General features: G+C 45.6%; 1 protein-coding gene across 1 annotated transcript in view; it reads right to left on the bottom strand.

The window, feature by feature from the left end:
- engase (endo-beta-N-acetylglucosaminidase) overlaps positions 1 to 17,203 on the bottom strand; it is a 51,361-nt gene that overhangs the window by 26,319 nt on the left and 7,839 nt on the right. The window contains exons 3-8 of the mRNA XM_033043982.1: positions 14,834 to 15,038; positions 13,960 to 14,108; positions 11,295 to 11,449; positions 3,849 to 3,997; positions 2,494 to 2,659; positions 46 to 149 (exon numbers count right to left, since the gene is read on the bottom strand). Coding sequence (XP_032899873.1) covers positions 46 to 149; positions 2,494 to 2,659; positions 3,849 to 3,997; positions 11,295 to 11,449; positions 13,960 to 14,108; positions 14,834 to 15,038 — 928 coding nt within the window. The remainder of the gene's footprint in view (positions 1 to 45; positions 150 to 2,493; positions 2,660 to 3,848; positions 3,998 to 11,294; positions 11,450 to 13,959; positions 14,109 to 14,833; positions 15,039 to 17,203) is intronic.

Below are 17,203 nucleotides of genomic sequence, written 5' to 3'. Positions count from 1 at the left end.
AACAAATCATTTATTTATGAGCTCATGAAATGCTTTGCAACTTACTTGTGTTGGTTTTGATGGAAGCTCTCCTTATCCAGAGCCTCATACACCCAGCCAGGAGCGAACAAAGCTCCCGACAAGTTGTACTTCCTGATCAGCTCGAAGGACTGGAACACAACGCAAATCATCACAAAAATACTTCACTCTGAAGTTGAAAATATCGCAAATGAAAAATGCTGAGAGATTATTGCACCTGGTGCTTAACTTCCCCATAAAACTACAACACCTTCCCGCTCTCCCTTCTTCCCCCAAGCCTTTCCTCTGCCTTCAACGCCCCCCCCCCCTCCCCCTTTCTTCTCACCTGTGCCCCACCTGGACTCATATTTCCACCCTCTCCACCTCCATTTCTTCCTCCTCAATTCTTTTGTCTCACTTCTGTCTTTTCATCTCTGGCCTATCATAACCCACCCTTCACCTGTATCCACCCATTAGCTGCCAGGCTTTGACCTTCCCCTCCTCTCTTCCACCCGTCCCGACCCAAAACATCACCTAACCATGTCCTCCAGAGATGCTGCCTGACCCACTAAGTTAGTCCAGCACTTTGTGTTCTAAACTAAACGGATACTTTGGGCATGACAGAACACTAGTCTTTACACAATTTAGCTATAAAATAACTGCTGCAAAGACAAACTTTGATTTTCAAACCTTTCCCTCCAATTTGAAAAACGTTATTAATGTCCAGCAATAGCTTATTACCATCATTAAAGGCAGTTACAGAGGACCCTGCTGTGAATTGTGTTGAGAGCAAGGATTGCAGAAAGCTGGAATACTTGGCCACAACAGCAGAGGGCAGCAAAAACACTGGCATGGTTCTTCCTGAAGCAAAGCTCATCTCCACCAATCCAATTGGACACAGCCAACAACTATAAGAAGCCACCTCAGGACAAGACTCATGATTCCGTAATGCATCTAATTACATTTATATTTTGATGCAAATATTAAAACTTCACGTCACCATTTATTGACAACACACTGAGCTGCACAGCACGGAAATAGGCCCTTCAGCCCACCTTGTCTATGTTGACCAAGTTGATGCGTTTGAGCTAGTCCCATTTACCTGCATTTGGCCCATTGCCCTACACCCGTCCTATCCACATAATTGTTCAAATGTCTTTTCCAAATCAAACTTAAATGGTTCGGCTTGACGGTGCTGGAGTAACTCAGCGGGTCAAGCAGCATCTCTGGAGAACGGAGAGGCGACGTTTCAAGTCGGGGCCCTTTTGTAAACCAGCATCTACATCTGAACTGTGTCTACGTTCAAAGATAGACACAAAATGCTGGAGTATCTCAGCAGGACAGGCAGCATCTCCGGAGCGAAGGAATGGGTGACGTTTCAGATCAAGACCCTTCTTCAGACTCCTCCTTCAGTCTCAACCCGAAATGTCACCCATTCCTTCTCTCCAGAGATGCTGCCTGTCCTGCTGAGATACTCCAGCATTTTGTGTCTATCTTTGATTTAAACCGGCATCTGCAGTTCTTCCCTACACGTTGTGTCTACATTCTCTCTTGTTTATTGTTCCAATTAGATAGTCTTAGAAACGTCTGCAATAAAATACAGTCTTGAAGATCAATGCTAAGCCTTCTGCAATGAAATTGCCAATTACTTCAGCTCCAATAAAATCATGTAACCAGGCTACAAAACAGAAAAACAGAGAGACACGAGGAACTGCAGATGCTGCAATCCTGAACAAAACACAAAGTGATGGAGGAACTCAGCGGGTCAGGCAGCATCTGTGACGGGAATGGACAGATGATACTTTGGGTCGGGATCCTTCTTCAGTCGGTGAGCTAACCCGAAATATCGTCTGTCCATTCCCGCCACAGATGCGGCCTGACCTGCTGAATTACACCAGCACCTTGTGTTTTGAACAAAAAAGACAGGTGTCCATTCGATTTTCCAGCATCTGCAGTTCCTTCTTAAACACAGGTATCCGTGTCTCAGTCTTGCAGAATGTTCTATTGAAATAAGCACCTTGAAATATTTTTTAAAAGGCTAGTGTCATTTTTTTTCTTATTTATATGGCAAACTCATTGCAAATGTACGAATATAACTGAGTGAAAATTATCTAGCGTATTGGAATAATATAGAACCAACAACGATTTTTTGGCATCTTCAGTACCAGAGCCTTTCTGGATTATCCATTTTGCCGGATCAACAGAGCTCACGACCTTGGAGAGGGGGGAGGGGCTGAGATACCAGCCTGCAAAGTTGGCTTTGGAAGTCGACTATGGGAACCAATCTGCCGGCTCTGGCCGGGCTGAAGGGAGGCAAATTCAAACCGCCGATCAGCGCAGAGGTCCCAATGAGGTTGAGTTCAGCTGCCTCACCCAGCCCACTTGCCACATTTATGGGGGGACTTCTGGGGGCGGGTTTCCCCGATTCAAAGAAAGGGCGGACCACCAGTTGCCAGAAAGATCGGTGGTGGGCCTGCACTCTAAATCACACATTACCCGATTGGTTTCGAACATTCCTCCAACCACATCTCCTCGGCCAAACACATCTACCCCAACATAGACATCTGCCTGGCGTCCCACCACCAGATCCAACGTCCGCTCCAGGTGCTCCTCCGTCCAGTTGTAGTTCAGGAAAATACCGTCACAGGAATCAAAGAAAACTCTACCGGGAATAAAACACAGCTAGCTTGCGTTTCTCACTGAATTGTGTACATTTATTAAAATGTAATCCACTTTGAAACCCTATTCCAGTGTCTGCAGTTTCTTGTGACTTTAGTGCAATTTGGAATCGCTGAGAGATTAAGCAGTAGATCACAGTTAATGACACAAGGTTGACAGGGTGGTGAAGAAGGCTTTTGGCACATTGGCCTTCATCAGTCAGGCATTTGAGCACATAAATCGGGGTGTGATGTCGCAGTTGTGCCAGACACTGGTGAGGCCACATTTAGTGTATTGTTCAATTTTGGTCACCCTGCTATAGGAAGGAAGGAGAACATTTACGATGATGTTGCTAAGACTCAAGAGCATCAAGGAGAGGTTGTGTAGGCTAGGGCTTTATCCCTTCGAGTGCAGGAGGCTGAGGGGTGATCATATAGAGGTGTACTAAATCATGAGGGGAATAGATAGGGTAAATGGACAAAGAATCTAACCCAGAGTAGGGGAATCAAGAACCACAGGGCATAGGTTTAAGGAGAGAGGGGAAAGATTTAGTAGGAACCTGAGGCGCAACTTTTTCCACTCAGAGGTTGGTGGGTAAATGGAACAAACAAAATGGAAGTGGCTGAGGCAGGTACAATAACAACATTTGATAGACACTTGGACAGGTACATGGATAGGAAGGGTTTAGAGAGATGTGGGCCAAACACAGGTAAACGGGACTAGCTTAGAAGGGACATCTTAGTTAGCATGGGCAAATAGGGCCGAAGGGCCTGTTTCCATGCTGTGTGATTCTATGCCTCTATCAGCATTTAATGAACTGATGGTCAGAATCAAAGTTAATCTTGTGCAGGAACTTAAAGGAACCGCAGCTGCTGGTTTAAACCAAAGACAAACACAAAATGCTGGAGTCGCTCAGTGGGACAGGCAGCATCTCTGGAGAGAAGGAAGGAGTAACGTTTCGGGTTGGGACGCTTCTTCAGACTGAATCATCATGCCTTCCTTCTCTCCAGAGATGCTGCCTGTCCCGCTGAGTTACTCCAGCATTTTGTGTCTATCTTCAAAGTTGATCTTGTTGAGAGGTGATTTTTCACAGAGGGAATTGAGTGATTGGGACACAAGTGCGATATTGATGCATTGATACTACTCCAACAGCAGGCAACAAGATACGGATGATTCCCATAACAGGCACTTACTTGTTCAATTCATTCAGCTCATTCTGCCATTCCAGTTCACCAGTCTCCAACACACTATCATACCAGATAACTAGGCTCTGAGGAACAGCTTGCTGCATGCTGGCACGTAGATAGCTGAGAAACTCAGGCACATTCTTAACCGCAGTGGCCTGGGATAGATACAAAACAAAGGATATTAACAATGCAACGTGCAACATATGCAACAGAAGATGGTGGGTGCCTCAAATGTACAACAAGGGTGGTGGAGGCTGATATGGTAGTGGTGTTTAAAGGACTTAGAGACAGGCACGTGGATATACAGGAAAAGGAGTGATATGGATCACATGCAGGCAGAGATTAGTTTAATGGCATCGTGTTCAGCATGGTCAATGCGTGCCAAAGGGCCTGCGCTGTTCTATATTCCATGTTGAATGCTGGCTACCATATCTCATAGGTTCTGATTGTCTACCCTATCTATGCCTCTCATAATTCAATATTCATTCATCAAGTCTCTCCTCAACTCCCGACGTTCCAGATAAAATGATCCAAATCTATCCAACCTCTCCCTGTAGTTGAAGCACTCTAATTACCCAAATGTCCGTCAAAACAGTTATAACATTATGTATATTCTGCTTGGGTAGCTTACATCCTAACGGTATGAACACTGGATTTTCCAATTTTAGGTAACTAACCCAGAAACAATCACCTACCCCATCCCCACCCTCTCTTTTCCTCTTACACAGGTGCACATCCATATCTCCAGCCATCCTGCCTCCTCTCCTTTCCCCCCTCTCCCCATCCCCGTCCTAGATTTCGTCCTCTGGTTTCACACTTCATGCCTCCTTATCTCACACGTTTTGTCTTTTCATCTCCTGCCTTTGTCCAACCATCTGCCTATCAACCTCCCTCCCTCTCACTTGTCTCCATCCATCACTTACCAGGATAGACACCAAAAACTGGAGTAACTCAGCGCAAGAGCGGAACTCACTATCAAAACATGGAGGGGACGGGGGACACCATTTTTTGGCGGCCACGCTTGCATGCGCACACTCACACACACGCGCGAGGCTTCGGAGGCTCATTCCAGCGCTAAAAGCGGAGATTTTTAAATCGGCATCACAAATACTTGGGGGGGGGGGGATGTCCCCCACCTCTCAAAACATGGGGGGGGACGTGTCCCCTCTGGCCCCCCCGGGTTTTCCGCCCCTGACTCAGCGGGACAGGCAGCATCTCTGTAGGGAAGGAATGGGTGGCATTTCGGGTCGAGACCCTTGTTCAGACTCGACCTGAAACGTCACCCATTCCTTCTCTCCAGAGATGCTGCCTGTCCTGCTGAGTTACTCCAGCTTTTTGTGTCTATCTTCGGTTTAAACCAGCATCTGCAGTTCCTTCTTACACATATCACTTGCCAGGCTTTGTCCTGCTTCCAACTTTCTCTCTGACCCCCCGCCCATCCTCCCCCCCCCCCCCCTCTATAGTCAGTCTGAAGGGTCTCAACATAAAATGTTGCCTATCCATATCTGCCCGAGATGTTGCCTGACCCGCTGAGTTACTCCTGTGCTTTGTGTTTTGTGTAACATGACGAATGTTAACTGCACACATGACATTCACTCCAGAGAGTTAAGGGCCTGTCTCACCAGCATGCGAGTGCATGCGTCTAGCGCGACCAAACGTGGTCGCTTGAGGCGTACGGCCTCGCGGGGCCGGTCCCACTTCAAACTACGGAGGCGTATGGAGTTGTGCGGGGCTGGTCCCGACATCAAGCGGGGCTCCAAATATCCTGCACTGTCCGAATATTCCGCGCGCCAACGGCCTGTCGGCCCGCAGGCGCATGAGGGCATACGCAGCATCTTGACGTCGTACGCAGCGTCATGACGGCGTACGCCTAGCGCGTGGTGTTGCGCGATGACGCCACCGCCCGGCGTGCCGTTGCGTGATGACATCACAGCCCGACGCCGTGCGTCGTCCAGATTCAGTCGGCCCGCCTCCTGCCCAGCTGATTGGTGAGTATGATGTCGGGACCAGCCCCGCACAACTCTATACGCCTCCGCGGTTCAAAGTGGGACTGGCCCCATTCAGCCGTACGCCTCAAGCGACCACGTTTGGTCGCACTAGAAGCATGCAATCGCATGCTGGTGGGACAGGCCCTTTACAGAGAGGTTTTCAATTGGGCCATAACTTTAAACAAACATACAATTTAATCTGGAACCAAGAACCTCACAAGTGTACAGGCTCAGTATTGAGTAAGAGTCTAGTTATTTCCCAGAGTCATGCTGCCCAGGACTACTATGTTTTTGAATAACAACTACACTGTCTAAAGGGGCTGTCCCACTGCGGCAACCTAATTGCCGAGTTTAAAAGAGTTTGCCCCCGACTCATACTCGCAGCATGGTCGACACGAGGTCCTAGGAGGTCTTTGTAACTCTCCTTCATGCTCGAGAGTGGTCCCCGTGTACTCGAGGCCTCAGCTAGGTCGCGGCGTATTTTTCAACATGCTGAAAAATGCCCACGAGTAAAAAAAAAAAAGGTCGCCATGGAAAAAAAAAATCAATATTTTTTTTACTCGTAGGTTTAGGCGAAGTAGGTCGTAGTAGGTCGGCACGTTAATCGTAGGTAATCGAGGGTTGTCAAAGGTAATCAAAGGTAGTTGTAGATAGTCTTCAACATAGTTGAAGGAGGTCTTCAACATGACACCTTTTCAAACTCTCCTAAACTCTCCTAAACTCGCCAATTAGGTCGCGGCAGTGGGACAGCCCCTAAAGGCTTTTTCTCCCTCCAGATGGATACGTATTTGGACACAAATAGTCCATGGAAAGATGCCGAGCTATTCATGTGGGCAAAAGGACACAAAGTGCTGGAGTAACCCGAGAAGTCACCTAGTTTAGTTTAGTTTATCATGGTCACATGAGGTACAGTGAAAAGCTTTTTTGTTGCCTGCTACCCAGTCTGCAGAAAGACATGATAACAATCAAGCCGTTCACAGAGTACAGATTAGGATAAAGGGAATAATGTTTAGTGCAAGATCCAGAGATGCTGCCTGACCCACTCGGTACGCATGACAATGATAAACTAAACCAAACAAAATTAAAACAGGTGCTGTCTCGGGTCGAGACCCTTCTTCAGACTATTCAAGTGGGCCCCCTATTAAACAAGGGCATTGAGACTTTTGTAATATACCACATGGCTGGTAAATAATACATGCTGAGGGCTCTGTGACATAGTTATTAAAACAAAACTCTGGTTGTTAAAATGTAATTGGGTTTGCCGTATCCCTCTGTGCAAGGACTCCACTCATAGCGGTTATGACTGTCAGTGTGATTGGATACTCCGTTTGATATCCATTTAATCAGTATTTTTATTTTATTAGACCCCATTATAATAATACCAGTCACTGCACAGCAAGCGAAGGAATTCCATTCATGGACTCTGGGATATGCAATTCACTCCAACAAAAATTGTTAATGCTATAAAACAATTCAAATCATGATTCGCCTGGAGACTATTAATTTGGAGAAATCAAAGTTTCAGAAGCAAGAGCTCCAAGCAAGGGAGCAACTAGTTATTTGTCTGTTACACACACACAGACACAGACACAGACACAGACACAGACACAGACACAGACACAGACAGACACAGACACACACAGACACAGACACAGACACAGACACAGACACACACAGACACAGACACAGACACAGACACACACACAGACACACACACAGACACACACACAGACACACACACACACACAGACACACACACAGACACAGACACAGACACAAAAGTAGGAAGTGAAGTCAAAACGCAAGTAGGTTCTTGATTAGTACGGGTGACAAAGGTTATGGGGAGAAGGCAGGAGAATGGGGTTGAGAGGGAAAGATAGATCAGCCACAATTGAATGGCAAAGCAGACCCAATGGGCTAAATGGCCTTATTCTACTCCTCTTTTCAACATATCAATAAGCAAATGAGGATCTGCATTACCATCACAGAATGCAATTTACTCTTTGAAACAGCACACTCCACAGAAGGAAACATCACAAGGGAGTCAAACATTCAATAATATCATGGATGAACTAACTCAATCCATTTTTCCACTATATTCAGACTTGGGGGATTTCATCTTTTCAAGAAATTCAATTTCTTATTTACTGAGGGTTTTATTCAACGGGGAATCCCTTAAAATTAAATGGTGAGTTAAAGTTCATGACCACATCGTAATGTAATGGTAATCTTGGGCATAACTCAATAAGGATAGCAATTAATGTTCCAGCTAATGCTAAATAAACACAGTAAAGAACTCAAGATGGGTCCAGGCCCGAAATGTTGCCTGTCCATTCCCTCTGTCCCAAAGACATGTGGATTTGTCAGCTAATTGGCTTCTGTCGATGCTTTTCAGGAGTAGATGCAAAAGTGGGATTACATAGAACTAGTGTGAATGGTTGGCGCAGACACAGTGGGCCAAAGGGCCTGTTTCCATGCTGTATCTTTCAATCAATAACGGTGCTTAGTTATGTTTCACTCATGCCTCTCTTCACCCGTCCCAGCTCCACATCCCAGATAGTTTATCTGATCCTGGTACAAAATGAACAGAAACTTCCTTCAATTAATTATTATTAAGACTAAATCATTTGACTTTGGTCTCTGACTGATAGCATCGTGGTCTTTTGATTCGGAGGCCGAATGACATGTTCTCATATGTTGCATCACTAAACTAAACTAAACTAAAAAAAGATTCGGCATGGAAACAGGCCCTTCAGCCAACAAAGTCCACACCGACCACCGATCGCCTGCTCACACTAGTTCCATGTTATCCCACTTTCCCATCTGCTCCCTACACACTAAGGGAAATTTACAAAGGGCCAATTAACCTACAATCCCGCACGTCTTTGGGACGTGGGAAGGAAACCAGAGCACCAGGAGGAAACCCACGCAGTCACAGGGAGAACGTGTAAACTCCAAACACAGACAGCACCCGAGGTCAGGATCGAACCGGGGACTCTGCCGCTGTGAGGCAGCAGCTCTACCCAGCTGCGTCACTGTGCCGTCCGCTAGCAGACTACTGAAACTGAGCAGCAAAACCCAAATCACAGATCTCAGCAGCTGCAGTAACAGCCGGGGCTCACACTACGACTAACAGTTTCACTTCTTTAAAATATACCTCCTGTCAGCTTCCCAGAGTACAATGTATTTTGAAAATTAAACTGCTGGCTATAAATGAAAGTACCAATTCCCCCCGAACTAATGGTGCCATAAACATTCCTTCAATAAAACCGACTGCCTCTTAAAAATCTGCTCTACAGCAGAAGTCTTTCGATTGCCAACGCAAGATCTAATAGTTTAGGTTTCTTTAGTTTGGAGATACAATGTGGAAACAGGCTCTTCGGCCCACCCAGTCCACGACAACCATCGATCGCCTGCTCACACTAGTTCCATGTTATCCCGCTTTCCCATCCACTCCCGACACACCAGGGGCAATTTGCAAAGAACCAATTAACCTACAAACCCGCACGTCTTTGTGACGTGGCAGGAAACGGGAGCAACCGGAGGAATCCCATGCGGTCACGGGGAGAACATGCAAACTCCACACCAGAGCACCCGAGGTCAGGATCGAACCCTGGTCTCTGGCGCTGTGAGGGAGCAGCTCTACCCGCTGCTCCGCCCTGCACCCAACAGTTATACTAAAGTTCGGAGAGAGCGAGTTAAAATATTCTGGAAGATATTCAGAGTACTACAGGCTGGAACACAACAAGAAACAAATTAACTGCTCAACGAGGCATCATCAGCTCCTGAGCATGAAATTCTCCAAGTGAACAGCAGCTCGTGATGAAATACAAACATCCTATCTGTTGACAATAAACTGACATTTATAGTTAAACTGTTAACTGGAATATTTACGAGTCAAGTTCTTTTTCAAACCCCACCATATAACATCTCCACATAATTTCTTGGCTGTGAAACTGGGCAGGCAGCTTGCACTCAATCTGCCTGCAAATCTGCACTAACTAGCACCGGAAGGCAAAGCTCGGAACAGCAGCCAAAGATTAGCTCTTTCTCACTCACTCTGGGAATACTCCGCACTTCTCCAAGGCCCATATGTGCTGCAGCTCCACAAAAACCCAATCACCTCGATCTCTGATGTCGAGTTATTCACCTTCCATCATCGCCTTCTTGCAAACTCTCCCGAACTTCTTGCAAAACTCTTCTTCACTCCCTCCCTCTTCATTAAACTCGAGCCTGTTAGAAAATCCTCCTCCTCACATTGTCCCAATCCCTTCAATTGTCTTGATTTTGCATTCTGAAATTCACTCCAAACTTTTTTTCTCCATTTGGAACTTTCTTAAATATGACCTCTCTGACCAAGCTATTGTTATATTTTGTAGAGATTACCCCTTATCTTGCAATTCATTGTTATTTTGTATCCGTGCACTATCTTGGGAGAGACCTGCTTTAAGTGATCTACATTGATGTATATAATAACGGTAGCTATCGTAAGCTCACCAAGTTACAGCTCGCACCCACTATCACCTCCCTCTACCTGCCTGCATCTTGTTCCATTTGACAATTAAACACTCTTGATGCTTGATCTTTCATCATAGTTGACCTCCACCAACTGTTCTCCTTCACTGTCCAATAGATGGGACTGCATTAACCATATTTTGTTTTACTCCACTCAAACATAACAAAAGAATCTTAACCTTTGTAGGCTAATTGGCCTCTGTAAATTGCCCCTAGCATGGAGGGAGTGGGTGCAATATTGGGATAACATAAAACTATGAGTGAATGAGTGAATGGTTGGCGTGGACTCAATGGGCCAAAGGGCCCATTTCTATGCTGCGTCTTTAAACTAAAAAAGCCTTGTGCAATTGAGCAACATCAATGCATTTTGCCAGGTTACCCAGAGAAAATCCTAATGAATAAACAAGAATGGACACAGTGCTGGAATAACTCAGCAGGTTCGGCAGCTTCTCTGGAGAACATGGATAAATGACAATTTGAGTCGAGACCATTCTTCAGACTGGAGTTACTGCAGCATTTATTTAATTTAGATTTAGAGATACAGTGTGGAAACAGTCCTTACACTACTTCTATCCTACACATTAAGGACAATTTATCAAAGTCAATAAACCTACAAAACTGCATATCGTTGGAGCATGGCAAGAAACCGGAGCACCTGAAGAAAACCCACAAGGTCACAGGGAGAACATACAAACTCCGTACAGACAGCACCCATAGTCAGGATCGAACTTGGGTCTCTGGCGCAGTAAGGCAGCAACTCTACCGCTGCACCACTATGGTGCCTTTTGTGTATTAACCAGCATCTGCAGTTCTACTCTCGAAAGTCTTAAAGAAGAAGGGAATCTAGAAATCGCTGGAAGAATTATTATTCTCTCCCCTCATTAGAGAGGAGGTCAGCAATCTTTACCAAGTGAACCACAGTCAATGAATCCTAAATCGTGTTACTCACACTCAACTTGTTTTCAATGTTGATCAACCATCCATCAAACCGAAACCACTGGGCTACCATCACAAGCTTGTCCGCCAAGGCACAGAATGACTCCTTGTTTTTCAAGAATGTCTCACAGACTGCAGCCCCTTCCTTCCATTCTGTGATGAAAGTTCCTGAAACCAAATCACAGGTACCACAAGGATCAAAGTCTTTCACCTATTAAGATAATTTTCCATGGGGAATAGGATGAGGTGATATTTTGGGTCAAGACCCTTCGTCAGACTGAAAGTCAGGGGAGAGGGAAATTAAATTAAAGGTATGAAAAGGACAAATTAAAGCCAGCAACGCTGATCAAGAAAAGGTGCTAACAATGGTCCATTGTTGGCTGTGGAGAAGGTAATAGTGAGTGGACGGTTAATGCTCTATGTAAAGTTATAAATCAAACTGAAGACCGCACAAAATAAATCCAATTACACATAACTGGAACTATTCACTGATATTTGCAGTGAGCTGGAAATAAATGCAAAGTTCCATCTCAATGTTAGCACTGGAAATGATTCAAAGATTGGGATCTAATCCTTGGAGGCAGCAATTAAAACGAGTTAAAAGTCAAAAGGTAAAAATAGTTCCTCTCAACCACTCTCCCCAGAACTCGTTGGTTAGCGCACGGGCGACACTCAAGGACTGGAGGCACCAGCTCATTGTAGTGTCGTTTAGTTTATTGTCACTTGTACTGAGGTACAGTGAAAAGTTTTTTGTTGCACGCTATCCAGTCAGCGAAATACTTTTCATGATTACAATCCAGCCAACTACAGTCTCCAGATACAGGATAATGGGAATAATGTTTAGTGGAAGTTAAAGTCCAGTAAAGTCCGATTAATGATCGTCCAAGGGTCTCCAATGGGGTAAATGGGAGCTCAAGACCGCTCTCTATTGGTGAAAGGATGGATCAGTTGCTGGATAACAGTTGGGAAGGAACTGTCTCTGAATCTGGAAGTGTGTTCATAAGTTATATGAGCACAATACCGCTGATAGAGCACTAGGGGCTAGTGGAGTCAAGGGATTATGGGGAGTAGGCAGGCACGGGTTATTGATACAGGGTGATCAGCCATGATCACAATGAATGGCGGTGCTGGCTCGATGGGCCGAATGGCCTCCTCCTGCACCTAGTTTCTATGTTTCTATGTGTATAATAAGGCCATTCAGTCCATCAAGTCTACTCCGCCATTCAATCATGGCTGATCTATCTTTCCCACTCAACCCCATTCTCCTGCCTTCTTCCCATAACCCCTGGCACCCTTTACTAATCAAGAATCTGTCAATCTCCGTCTCTGCCTTTGATTAGTTTTCGGTGTCAGAGGTTATGGGGAGCAGGCAGGAGAATGGGGTTAGGAGGGAGAGATAGATCAGCCATGATTGAATGGCAGAGTAGACTTGATGGGCCGAATGGCCTAATACACTTATGATCTTAAAAATATTCATTGATTTAGCCTCCACAGCTGTCTGTGGCAATGAATTCCACAGATTCACCACCCTCTGACTAAAGAGATTCCTCCTTTCCCTTCTAAAAGTACGACCTTCTATTCAAAGGCTATGCATCTTGTCCTAGACTCTCGCACTAGTGGAAACATCCTCTCTATCCAGGCCGTTCACTATTCAGTAGGTTTCAATGAGGTTTCCCCTCATCCTTCTAAACTTTAATACCAAAGCTTGATTTACAAGCATATATTTTTGGAATAATGTGCTCAAATTTACACCTGGCAACATGGTGGCATATGTGTTTCATTTACACGTTTTGAATTACACGCTGCTTTTCAAGAGCGCAGCCCGAGGTGGAGCCTCGGCGGCAGCAGTGGAGCCTCGCAGCGATGGGGCCTTGGCTGTGGCGAAGCCTCGCGGGTCGACACGCAGTCGGCGGTGATTGAGAACATGGGGGAACCGCCGTGAGGGGGTGGGCAGAACATAGAAACATAGAAAATAGGTGCAGGAGTAGGCCATTCGGCCCTTCGAGCCTGTACCCCCATTCAATATGATCATGGCTGATCATCCAACTCAGTATCCTGTACCTGCCTTCTCTCCATACCCCCTGATCCCTTTAGCCACAAGGGCCACATCTAACTCCCTCTTAAATATAGCCAATGAACTGGCCTCAACTACCTTCTGTGGCAGAGAATTCCACAGATTCACCACTCTCTGTGTGAAAAATGTTTTTCTCATCTCGGTCCTAAAAGATTTCCCCCTTATCCTCAAACTGTGACCCCTTGTTCTGGACTTCCCCAACATCGGGAACAATCTTCCTGCATCTAGCCTGTCCAACCCCTTAAGAACAATGGAGGATACGGCGAGGAGGAACCGCCATGAGGGAAGAACAACGGATAATGGGAACATGGCGTGGGGGAGCCGCTGTGGGGGAGGGGGGAGAACAAAGAAGGAGCTGGCCTATATAACTTTGTCAGCGCCATTAGTGGCCGCTATTTACATGCCTCAGGTATGCAAGCAAAACATTTCACTGTGCCTTGTCACACGTGACAATAAAGTATTCCACTCCCTCCTGTGTACAATGCAAGGTGCCTGCACGTCACATATACGCAAGTCGTTTTGCTTTTGCCTTCCACGCATCAGCATATTGAGAAACCAAGGTGGTACAAGGCGGGAGTTTTGCTGTAAAGGAGCTGCTGTTTACCGAGGATGAGGACTCCATGTTTGTGTGCAGCATTGGTCCAGCAGGAAGGTGGGATAGTCACCATTCGATGGCTGAAGTACACAAAGATGTCGATGTACGACCAGTGGTAAAAGACAAAAGGGTTCTCATCACATGTTCCTTGTATATACCTGAAACCAAAGCAGTAGGTTAGTGGCAAATCTGTCAGGAACACACAGAGTAAAAACACAATACGATCACACGCACGCACGCACGCACGCACGCACGCACGCACGCACGCACACACACACACACACACACACACACACACACACACACACACACACACACACACACACACACACACACACAGCTGAAGGAACTCAGCGGATCAGGCAGTACTTGTGGAAGGAATGGACAGACTAGATTTTGGATTGGGACCTTTCTTCAGACCTTTGGCTTTATGGACTACCCTCTGAGTGACAATGTTGCCCCTGAGGTCCCTCTCAAATCCTTCCCCTCTCACCTTAACCCTACACCCTCTAGTTTAAGAATCCTCTACCCTGGGGAAAAAGACTGGCCATTCACTTTATCCATGCCCCTCATGGATCTTGTACATGGGTTTCCTCCGGGTGCTCTGGTTTCCTCCCACATTCTTCCCAATTCTATGTAAACCGTCGCTAGTGTGTAGGGTAGAACAAGTGTATGGATGATCGCTGGTCGGCACGGACTCGGTGGGCCGAAGGGCCTGTTCCCACACTGTATCTCTACACTAAACCTAACACAGTCCCAAGATAACAAAATTGTGTAAAGGAGAGACGGTGCTGTAAAAGAGAATCACACTCAGTGTTTTACTTTCACCGAGATTGTCTCCTGTCTAGGACATCACGTGGACGTGCTAGTTTTGAAGACGCACCTGTCGTTCAAGTATCCACCAGCCATGTCGTGACAGACCAGTGTCCTTGGCCGATTACACTGTAGAGGAGGCTGGCGTGGAGCTAAGGGGATAACCGCTCTGTTGAACTGATGGTCGTGCAAAGCGGGCTGCCAGCAATTGAGCTCCTCGAGTGATGTGATGTAGAAGCTGATAGGAGCAGTGGTGTCATGGTCGTAGCAATGGCCTAGAGTCAACAAAGAATCCAAACAATTAACGGGCTTAACTCCCATGGACACACAACACTGGCAAACACTAGAACGTTTCATGTACGCGCACGGCAGTACATCAAAACCAGCTTGTGGTAACCTGCAAACAGTATCCTACAAAGATATTGTCCAGACAACATGAAAGTTTCTTTCTAGAAACAAGGAACTGCAGATGCTAGTTTACACAAAAGGACCTAAAGTGCTGGAGTAACTCAGCGGGTCAGGCAGCATCTCTGGAGAACATGGATAGGTGACGTTTCAGGTCGGGACTTTTCTTTAGACTTGAAACATCACCTATCCATGTTCTCCAGAGATGTTGCCCAACCCATTAAAGTTTATTTTCTTTATTAGATGCAACTTTACTTCAAGATTGAGCCGGACACAAAGTTCTGCAGGAACTCGGCAGGGCAGGCAGCTTGTGTCGAGGGAATGGACAAGCGATGTTTCAGTCTGAAGAAGGGTTCTGACCCAAAACATTGTCTGTCCATTCCATCCATAGATGCTGCCTGACCCACTGAGATCCTCCAGCACTTTAAGGTTTGCTCAAAATTCCAGTATTGAAATTGATTAAAAGATACAGCATGGAAACAGGTCCTTCGGCCCATCGAGTCCATGCCAACCATCGATCACCTGTTCACACTAGTTCTATGTTATCCAACTTTATCATCCACTCCCTACATACTAGAGGGACAATTAACCTACAATCTGCATGTATTTAGGATGTGGGAGGAAACCAGAGCACCTGGAGGAAACCCACTTGCTTTCAGGGAGAGCGTGCAAACTCCACATTGACAGTTACTCTAAGTAAACTGGACCATGATAGAGCAAAAGCCAAAGTACACAAAAGTGACCAAAGTCTATACTGGTTCAGTTCCGAGATCAGAGTGTGGTTAACATTCTGAGGGTGGCTAAGGAATCTGATGGTTGCTGGGAAAAAGTATTTCTTAAACCTGGTGGTTCAAATGGATTTTAATAGTAAGATTAAACGAGAACTTACCAGTTTGAAGTTTGATCGTTATTTTATGAGTAACGTTGAGGGATTACGTGAAGAACCCGCCAGGACGCATGCGTGTCATTCTTCAAAGCAGCGGTGTGAAATCACAGATAACAGTAATGACCTGAACATAGTAAGATTAGAGAAAAAAGGATACCAGTTGAACTTTATGATCGAGAGTGGGAGCGGAAGGCACGTAATCCCTCAACGTTACTCCTCATAAAATAACGATCAAACTTCAAACTGGTAAGTTCTCGTTTAATCTTACTATTTTACTTCGGAGTCACGTGAGTGACTACGTGAAGATTTCAAAGCTCTGTGATTTCATGCCGTGGAAACGAGTCCATGCCTCACAACTGCCTTAATTGACTAAGGGAGGAAATAGTGTTAACATATTCAAACATGAATCCGACATTGAAATTCCATGATGAACTATTAACAACAATTATAGCCCGTCTTATGGGGTAATCATGATACAGATCTAATTTTGATTCTGCAATGTCACATCTCATTGCCTCTGTGCTGTTTAGAGTTCTCTATGTATAAGAACAAATGTCTCATAATGCATAGGCAATCATCTATTGGGTATGCACTGAACTCTATATGAGGCCTGACGATCCCGGTCTATTCTGTTAAACTCATTCGTGGATGTAAGTTATTTTACTCGTAGAAGAGGTGTTACTATCCAGCCTTGATTTATGTAAAGACTGAATTCTATGTGCTGAGACCAATGCCATAAGCATGACCATGTTATGTGCAAGTCTATGCAGGGACAGAGCTGTAGCTGGTGACCAATTCCTCAGTAATGTTGGACTATACTCATATACCATATAAGGGAATACTAGTCCTTGGGGATAATATTAAAAATTCCCCTCATGAGTTTAGTCACCAGGGTGTGAGACCCGACAGAATGACGCTCTGATCCTTGCCCCAGAATACTGAAAAGGCACTACTGGCGCAGTTTGTGGCACTAAACTGAGGCCCTCATCATAGTGGAGGCTAGCCAGGAATTTCAGAACAGAAGTTATGTTCGTCGTACAGTAGTGATGTTGTTCCTAGAACAATATTTCCCACTTCCTGATGTGGACCCGATAGTTTCTTTGTGGACTGCCTGTGAGCCGCTGTAATATGTTCATTGTTCGGTTCGTT

Source organism: Amblyraja radiata, chromosome 26, assembly GCF_010909765.2.
Source record: "Amblyraja radiata isolate CabotCenter1 chromosome 26, sAmbRad1.1.pri, whole genome shotgun sequence".
NCBI classification, from domain to species: Eukaryota; Metazoa; Chordata; class Chondrichthyes; order Rajiformes; family Rajidae; genus Amblyraja; species Amblyraja radiata.
The sequence above is the reverse complement of the archived record's forward strand: the minus strand, read 5'-3'. Positions and strand labels throughout refer to the sequence as shown.